General features: G+C 43.4%; 1 protein-coding gene across 1 annotated transcript in view; it reads right to left on the bottom strand.

The window, feature by feature from the left end:
* Positions 1–9,986, bottom strand: part of camk1db (calcium/calmodulin-dependent protein kinase 1Db) — a 20,773-nt gene extending 10,787 nt beyond the window's left edge. Inside the window, exons 1-2 of the mRNA XM_031863808.1 lie at positions 9,429–9,986; positions 232–363 (exon numbers count right to left, since the gene is read on the bottom strand). Of these exons, the coding sequence (XP_031719668.1) occupies positions 232–363; positions 9,429–9,523 (227 nt within the window). The 5' untranslated portion in view covers positions 9,524–9,986. The remainder of the gene's footprint in view (positions 1–231; positions 364–9,428) is intronic.

Raw genomic sequence — 9,986 nt, 5'->3', positions numbered from 1 at the left:
GGGGGGGGGGGACAGATGAGATTCGACAAGTAAGTCACTTAAGCCTGACAATGGCTGATAAATAAACTGAGAGGCACCTGCATCCCAAATCTGAGTCATTACTCTGAGAGGAGAGACACACACACAAGCTTCCCCGAGGACACCGTGAGGTGGTGACCCGTTTTTTTTCTAAAGTGGTGTTCTTCTTCTTCTTCTGCAAACTCCCCCACGGCTCAGCCATGCGGTACCTACTTCCTGAGCACGGCGATTTCATTCTCGATACTTGTCTCCTTTCCCTTCAGCGCCTTTTTCGGGATGCACTTGATCGCCACCATCTTTCCTGTGGCCTTCTCCCGACCCATCACCACTTCAGAAAACGCTCCGCTGCAAGAGACAGAGAGAAACATGTTAGTTCTGCATATGCACTCAGTCAATATTGACACCAGAAAACCTATTGTCAGTGAGTAGATAGAGGGCACTCAGAGGCAGACAGGCCAGAGTACACAAATAGCATATTGGGAATATTTGCTGAGAACTGATAAAGTCCCCGACTATGGCCAACAACCGTCTGTGTTGGCTTACGCTCGGTGCTCGTGTGCAGCCAAAAGCACGGCAAACACCCATTTAGGACGGCAGAGAGCGTGTCTTCCTCGGACCATCTGTCTCCGTACATGAGAGCCTTTAAAAACAAATGCGGAATTAAGGGAATATTTGCTCAAGCAATCTGTATCTGTTGCTATGACACCACATTCAATCCACCTTAATAAATCTCGCTGAGCAGGCAGCGTGATTGCTTCCAACCCTCCTTTCTTGTTTTTATTACACACCTTCACGGGCACCTTTTTTTCCCCCTCCGTGCAGCCTCAGAAGGGTTTAATGCGAACACGTTAAAGGATGGTTTGACTTGAAACTCTCAGGGTCATGGACCAAAACAACTACTGTGATCTAAAAAGAAAATCCTTGATCCACTGATGAAGTCATGACTGTGATGAAAGCTTGTTTGCTGCAAAAGGATCAGCATACGAAATAAAATAGTGAACTGAGCCTGAGGCCAAAGTGCTGAGATTTTTTGGAGAGCTGCGATCCAACTGCAGTTCATAAATTCTTGATCGACTCTTCTGTTTAGACAAACATGCAGTTTTCCATTATTATGGTCTACAGCTAATAACTACAGCTCTGTGGTTTGACATTTTCTCTTACTTTTTGTCCTCAGAACTTTATCTTTACCATCATTAATTAATTAATCCATTGAGAGGGCCGTCATTAGATACACAACACAGCAAAATGCTCTGTAAACGATATACGTATGTAATGAGTTAGATCTTATAGGCACATACTGTATTAAATTCAAATATTTAACATTTCACATCACAGTCTTGGGATAAAGGTCCATTTTTTTCAATACTGTTTATTTCAATCTTGACCATTTCAATGCAGTCCTTTTTGTTGGAGCCATTTCTGTGTGAAGACTTTCTTGCTTGTTGCTTTTTAAGGAAATATTCATGCCATAAATGTGGCAAACGGTGATGTTGCCAAAGGTATAATGTAACAAAAGATCAATCAACTTCTAATCCACCATTATCTCTTTAGTAATCTCTCGCCAAAAAAAAAAATTAAAAAAAGGACAAGCCCAGAGAATATGAAAAGAGCAGCCATCTGCCTCCTGCGTTATAATTTCCTTCCTTTCTGACAAAATGTTTAATTGCAGAAATAAGCGTCTTGTTGGATCGTCATTACACAAAAGTGAAAGTGACATAATATGTCTTAAGTGATCCACCGCCTTACAAAAAGAAAGACGGCCAACATTAAAAGGTCCATTATGTACTTAAAGTGTAATCAGTTCCTCCCAACGGGCTCTAAACTCTGCGTAATAAAGTCATCGTTAATAATGAACGTCGTGTTTGATACTCAAGATCTTCCTCTGTAATCTTCCTCTATGAACTCAGACACATTTGGTGGAAAGCTTTAGAAGTTTTATTTTTCAGACTTAGTTATAACGCTGCGGGTGCTGCTCCCTCTCTCTCTCTCATCAAATTTACTTAAAGTCCGACATCCACGCTAATCTCTCACTCCACCATCACACGGGGGGAGGGTCAGTCAGAGCCACAACACATAAACACCGACTGTGAACAAACATACCACCGGGTCGTAAAGCCCCGGCCCCAGGTGATGTGAGGTTGAACACACTCAGAGGGCTTGGAGCGCACGTCGCACCGACTTTGACCTCGTTCTGATGTGGGGCAATATGTAAATTCGTGGCCTTGTGTAAGTGAGGGAGTGTGTGCATTACTTGCTGGCCTGTCACACCACTATCTTCCCACCACAGCTGTTGCTGTGAGGACCATGAGCATCATTTCTGTTCAGCGCATGCAACCAAACTCCCCGGCTGTGTGGACATGAGGAGAAGAGAAAATTCCTCCGCCAGCACACAGAGTCTGTCAAAAGACTCTCTTGCTTGCTCGTTGTTTTTTTGTGTGTGTTTTTTTCAAAGCACGCTTTCTGCAGCAGGTGACACACAATGACAAAAACCACAGGAAACCTGTGAACTCACTGAGAGGGTGGTTGGAGCATGTAGCACCATTTCTGTCCCTCTGCGAACCGCATTGACAAGCAGCAACATCACTTCCTGTGAATGACAACATGACAGAATCCAAGCCTGTGACTTCCCTCGCTCCGACAACGCACGAAGCGCGGCAAACTGTGCTGCAAGCATTCAATCTATTAATTCCTAATTCACAGGAAAGAAGAAGGTGTGATGCGCGTTGGAGACATATGGTGATGCTACTGCCCACATGCTCTCTCTGCACATACATACACACAATGATAAAGAAAGCACACATAGCTCCAGAGCTGAAGCCATTAATAGATTATTCGTGTCAGTCATTTTTCAAGCAAAATTTCAAAACATTTGCTGGTTCCAGCTTTTTCAAATGTGAAATGTTGCATTTTGCTTTGTCATATATGATAGAAAATGAAATATCTTTAGGTTTTGGACAAATAAAGCAATGTGTTATTCATTATTTTTTCATAGACTAAACGATTAATCGACAAAATGATCAGAACCGATGAGTAAAATAATGGTTAGCTGGAGGGCTACAAAACTCCACCATCTATGTGACAACCAGCACACGTAATTTATCTAAATAATCCTCGATGTGATGATGAGCATTAAGTGATGAGAGAAACCTCCATCTCATCCTTTATTGAAAACTAACTCTATTACGCAAGATAAACAGGAGTGTAGGGCTGCAAAATGCATCTGACCCAGTGCCACAGACTGCACAATCAAGTCAGCACACTGACTCACTTGGTTGAATAATAATATTTGAATTTTAAGTTCTTCCCAGAGCCACCAAGCTCCCTCTTCACGGCTCTTGGATGACAGTATGAAGTGTGTGTGTGTGTGTGTGTGTCTGCAGTCACAAAACACCACTACACTATGTTTAGGACAGCCGAGTCAAACCGGCTGACTAATGTGAATGTGGGCGGCGCTCAGTGTGAAACCTGCGGCTGATGCTACAGATGCAAAGTGAAGTCGTGTATCAAACAATCCAGAAACAGAAAACTTTTTCAGGCCGCGACCTCAGCCGGTCGACCTTTAGCGATTATGAACATTAAGAGGGGGGGGGGGACTGAGGCTGGCTTATTGACATTCACTTTATTGCGCTGGGTAATCACACTGAATCATCTCGTGTAAGATGCATTACAGTGGCCCGTTACGCAACATATGGGATGGAAAAGTCAGACTTGATAATCCAGGTGGAACAATAACTGGAGCGACCTACTGTGTTCAAAGTCACCCTTCAACGACAGCTTCAACCAGACACATGACAGATCATACAATCTATACTTTCAGAAAAATGCAGGTAAAATGAATGACTACAGCTCGGGTATATCGGACAATCACAGATTCTCCTAATCACGAGTCATCAGAATAATTGTACAGTAAACATAAATGTGCACGGTTAAGCTGGCAACAGATATTTGTAAAGTTACACAAAACCCTTCTTTTTAACAGATATCACACCACCATCTGCTAAACTGTGATAAGCTACTCTCTTGTAGACTGTAGTGTAAACAGGTGCTACTTTCTGCAATGTGCGCTTTATTATTGTCATCATCATCATCATCATCATCATCACGTGGAATACACCAGTACTGGCCTTTCTGCTTCAGGATCAGTGATCTGTAAGTTAAATAGTTTGCTGTAAAGAATCTTTGTAAGGGCAATACTGGAAGAAGTATTCAGATACTTTAAATAAGTAAAAGCTGTGATACAATAGTGTAGAAATACTCCATTACAGTTGGGCTAATACTGGATTTTTGAGGCCAATACCAAAGTGAAAAAAAGTATAATTTCAAGATACATATCGGCTGATATTTTTGTTGTCTTGTCATTAAACAAGCCTTCATTTTTTTAATTAAAGATCTGTTTTAGGGTTAAAAAATGTTGATCTATTATAGTTACAAGCAAAAGTCCTGCATTCAAAAGGTTAAAACATACTAAAACACTGTGAAACGTATAGAACGAAAAAGTACTCAGGCAGAACGTCCCCCATCAGCATAACATTATTAGTTATAAATAGAATATTTTTACCGGTTCAATAGCCAACAAGCAGCATTTCAAAGCTGCAGCTGGTCCAGGTGGAGCCAATTTAAAATACTTTACCTCCTCATGGGTAGTTTATTCTAAAATGTACCGTATTTTATAAGACGATGCTTTCTGTGTGAAATCTCAACTAAGCTGAACCGATATGTCAAATAATCAATTGACAAATATAGTCAGCCTCCATTTTGATTCATTTAAATCACTTTTCAAGCCCAATTGCCAAACAGCTTACATGTAAAGATATGTTGCTGTTCGTTGTCTTATTTGAGAGTAAACAGGATATTTTCATGCTTTCAAACATGTTGCCTCCATCTTAAGAAAAAGTTAATAAAGCAAAGTAAAGTATGAATACCTCAGAACTGTCCTTCAGTTACTTTCCACCAGTACATCAATGCAGCTGGTTTTCATGTCTGGTTCTTGCTGCCTGACCAGCCAGCACTGGTTCTCTGTCCTTCCAGGTAATAAACTGCATCGATCTGGTGCTGTGGAGTTAAATCAACTCCAATAATACAATTTGAATGAAATCCAGAAGCTCTCACAGTCCCACCGAATGACGCTGGAAACCATTACCCAACAACACACATGGACCTGAGGCTACTTTCCAGGAATGTGTGCCTCAGACTGATGATCAAACAGAGAAAGGTGGTCCGTTTACAGGGTGATAAGAGCCGATGCCACTCATAAACAACTAAAAACAGGAGACATATCCATCGCTCGGGGGAAATGTTTGGCAGAAATCTGTCTGAAGCCTCGGATCAGTCCGTTGGAGAGAAGCTGAATCATTTTAATAGGGGTGATTACCGCTTCCTGTGCTTTGATACAGGCCAGTCTGGTACACTTCAACTCCCTGAGTGCAGAGGATGGTACACTGTGGCTTTGCAGGCATTCACTGTGGTGGGAGGGACATGGATACAAATGGAGAGCATTAAAACATACTAGGCATTATCTCCTTTGACTCTCCATCATTATGGTCAATGACAAAGTGTCTCCACCCACAGGGAATGTAGCTGGAGGATAGTGGTAGTGGGAAGTGGTCGGCAGTGGCTTATTCAGAGGGAGCAACCAAGGACTGTATCCTAGTTGCCTAGCTGCCATTTTCCCTGCATCAAGGACCAAACTAGTCTCTCCACAAGCCGCGTTTCAGAAAATGATCAATGAATGGAGGCGGCCACTTTAATGCATCACGAACGAGTGCTTTGTCAGAGCCAGGGTCAGTGTAATATCGAATGTAGAGGCCTGTTTATTCTTTCATTTCAAGGATTTTCCTCTTTGATGGCAAGAAAACAAGTCATTAAGATGTGACTTTAGTCGGCAATAAGTGACATGAATGTGTCAGCTAAGCTTTGCGTGGTCAACAGAGGAAAGCTACGGCACTTTAATCTCAGAAAGAGGGACTCTGGAAAAAAAGATAGAAAAGGATGATGCTGGAAAGCATGATTTTTGGCCATGACATTTAAAACAAATGAAGGAGAGCCTGCAGCTTCATTCAGACACTACCCACCCCCAACACCATACGTAAGCCCTCTGGCATGAAGGTAGAGACGTGTGAAACGCAGAGGAACAGCTTTTATCCTCAGGCCATCAGACTGATCTGCAAATCCAATCCACCTCACCATGCAGGAAGCACCCATTTCCTATTGATAAATAACAATATAAGCCAATATTGTTTTGACTAAATCATGATTTCTATAATAACAATGGATCACATAGCGATAGGGGTCACTCGTACTGAAGAGCCCACGGGTCCCCTCAGCTCCTCAGAGCGTTTCTGCATCTTTCAGCTCATTGTTTAGCCTTCCAGCCTCCAACTTTACTGCTCAATCTCATAGCGTCGTTTTCAACTAGAGCATGCAGCTTTTTTCAGAGAAGAAAATCGAGCATGTGGACAGAACCACGACTCCAAATGAATGATAGTGTTGTTCCGTAACTGCTGAATGTGTAAATAAGCTAGTGCAAACATATCTTTTGCATTTCTCCGCTGAATTTTCTTGTTATTTATTGGCCAAAATATACAGATAACGATATATTGATAATAAGCCATTATTGGCAATAGGACATATCAGCCCCCAGTAGGGCTGCTCTGATCCGATACACAGTATCAGAATCCACAGTCACCTTTATAAGCAGATTGGCCATCGTGCAACTCATGCACATTAAATACAATTTTTAAATTGTGATGGCCGCTGACACAGATTTTAGAGCCTCATGTTACCTTACAAAAAAGCGATGCTCCGTATCAGCAGTTACTCCGAGTCTCGTAAAGAGACTTTGTGCATCCGTATTAATCAATAGTCTCTAGTCGGGTGGTAAAACACGTGTCAGACAAACATCAACATCCTCACTGGGAGTAGCGGGCCCCCTCCTGCTTGCACATTTACAACACCTGCCAACTGGGATCTCTGAAGGTTACTTAATTTGCTCCCACAGAGTATCAGCAGCTTAAGGCTCTGAAATTAGCCACAAGGCAAAGTGGCAGTGAAGCAGGAGGACCGGCTTCAGTGGCGAAGATCTCATTAGCCCGCTAATGCTAGAAAACAAGGGCAGGAAGTGTGGCCAAAGCACTGACACCGCCGCGGGCTTCCTCCCCAAAATCCTATCAATATCTAATCAGGCATAAGGTTCACAGTATGGCCCCCAGCTGGTGTTGAAATACAATCTTTGTGTGGTGGAAAATGTACACTGAACTAAAAGCAAACATAGCAAAAGCACAACAATACCTTCAAAATAAAAAGGTAGAATGAATGCAGCAAAAGAGCCCATGTCAGTGTTATGTGGTTTAATATTGTATTCTTATTACTGCTGGTATTGTTGTAGCTGGTGGAGGTGAAGCTAGTTTCAACTACTTGACTGTTTTTATTTTCAACAATGCATCATATTTCATAAACTACCCACCGGTTTAGTGTGTCAAATATTAATCTGCTAAGTAACTCCTCCGTGTAATGCCGTTGAGTCATATGAAATGTGATAACTCAAGTAAAGTACCTCAAAGTTGTGCTTTAGCATAGTACTTGAGTAAATGTACTTCCACTGCAGGTGTGTGGAGAGCTGCAGAGGGATGATCCCTCTTGGACGCTGACGGGGAAACCTGATGAGGAAGCTACAGTTGAAAAGGGGGAGCAGCAGGAGGAGGAGGAGGAGGATAATCTACATCTCTTCCTCTGACCAACACTCCTTCCCCCCCAGTCCATTTTTAATCCTTAAGCAAAGCTGCAGGGCTTCTCTGCCCCAGGAGGCCTGTTGTGAGCCCTGCTGGGTGACAAGGTGACTCCATTAAGACGCACAGGAACTAGCAAATGGGACTTTCTCAAAGTCAATCAGGGGCGAGGACGCTCCGCACGATGTGTGTGCGCGCCGAGGATGTGGGCGAGGAATGCTTGTTCCTCCAACCTGGCCGTTGTGCGGACAGTAAATCACGATGATTCACTGGTGTTATTCAGAGGCGCTTCACACACACACACACACACACACACACACACAGATGAAGGCCTTGGGGAAATCAGAACAGCCTCCAGGTAGGAATGTCTGACTGTTTAGTGCAGCAGATGAAGTGTCGAGTGAGCTTTATGAATCACCGATCTGGAAGAGATTTTTATGATGCTGCTCCTCAGGAAAAACAGGTCTGCCGCCATGCCAAGCAGCACAAAATGAGATGATGACGACAAAGATTATGAAGTTTACGCTGCGGCATAATATATTACAACAGCAAACCACAGTGTGTCGGATGTATCATCTTCCCAGTTTCACTACGAACAAGGTGACTACAGGCCGATTTTTATTTATTTATTTTTGCTCAGCTTGACACCACCAGAGTCCAAATTCAAGAAACAAACAGGTTTCCACAGGGAGAGCCCATCCTCCACACGGCCCGTCCCCGAATTTCCAACAATACAAACATCCCCTCCTTAAAATTGTCTCATTTGAGGGAGGACGGACACGTCTTTAGGGGACAAAGACCCAGCGGTAAAAAAATTTGAGATTTACTGTGTGATGGCACAACGTTGACTGCCTGAGACCTTTAGCAGTTTGGGGTCTTCCATTCAGATGCTCTCTGTCAGCAGAATAACTTATTCAAAGAGGAAAGGACTTGAAGTCAAGCAGCACTAACAGAGGACCAAAATAAACTCTGGAATTTGTGTCTCTGTGGTCCAATGGAAATAGAATAACTTCAACCAAAGTGGTCCCTAAACGAATGTAAGCCAACAGTGCTCGCAGTGTTTACAGTGTCTGTAAACCCAGACATAGTGTTTCTCTGCTACAAACCCGCCATTCTGTTTGAAGAAAGAAAGAAAGAGACCAAGAACATGAAGTCACCACAGATGGTCCCTCAAATTTGGGAGTTGATTTTCAGTTACAGCCCCTGCTGTTTCTTTGTCATAGTTGTTATCATGTTGTACAAAAACGACCCCAAAATAAATGGCTGCCTGCTCTGTGCGGCTACATGCTTCAGCTCCGATCTGATCTGTGGGGAAGAATAATTAAAAACAACACGCTGCAGTAGTTTCTTGAATGAACTGTGACATAACGAGGGGCATCACGCGTGTCTGACTTCACACATTATTGTGTCTCGCGAAGCATCGTTTCCGCCGACTGAACAATTAACTGAGGCTTGAATATGAATTTATTAAAATAAAAATGTCTCTTTTTTGACGGTTGTAAGTTCAAAGGGCCCTTTCTCTATCTGCCGAGCGGTTCCCCGTTAATTCAACGAATATTCAACAGCTGTCCGTCTGCTTTTCATTTCCGTTAAATCGGTGCAATGTGTCATTTGTTGTCTGCTAATTTGCACAACTGGATACAAAGTTTCTCGTCGCCCGTAGGGCTGCGTTATCTTGTTACTCACGTCCCAAGGACTTCCTTGAAGTCAAATATCTTCTTGATATCATCGACAAGCTTTTTCCAAGATCCATCGCTGGACTCGCCGTTTTCTTTCGCCATTTCGCACCAGGGGTGCGGAGAGAAGGAGAAGGAGGAGAAGAAGAGACGCTGCTGGAGGATCACAACAGTCGTCTCACTCAGACACAGCAAAAACAAAAAAACAAAAAAGAAAAGTAGTGCACTTCTGTATTTCGCCAAGGGTTTCCTGGCTATGTGTCAGACTACCTTGCTTCCTCAGCCCATGCATGCATGCAGCCAGGCAAGCCCGAGCAGGAGAGGTATGTCCTACCCAGAGAGGTTATTTGACTAATCTGTTTGACGTAGCGGATCCCGACTCTGAGCTTCCCCGCTGTTCAGATCACTGTTGACGGGGAAACCAGGCTCTCCCCCTCCTCTTCCTCCTCTCTCTCTCCTCCCCGGGGCGGGATTCAGTCAGTGTCGAGGCGGCGATGCGGTGAGCTGAGGTCGGGCTACCTGCAGGTTGATGACACTTGGCAGTCACATCCGAGCCGCTGTGTGTGTG

The sequence above is a fragment of the Anarrhichthys ocellatus genome, unplaced genomic scaffold (genome assembly GCF_004355925.1).
Source record: "Anarrhichthys ocellatus isolate YVR2014 unplaced genomic scaffold, GSC_Weel_1.0 scaffold2, whole genome shotgun sequence".
In the NCBI taxonomy this organism is placed as follows: Eukaryota; Metazoa; Chordata; class Actinopteri; order Perciformes; family Anarhichadidae; genus Anarrhichthys; species Anarrhichthys ocellatus.
This window is presented reverse-complemented; position numbering and strand designations above follow the sequence as displayed.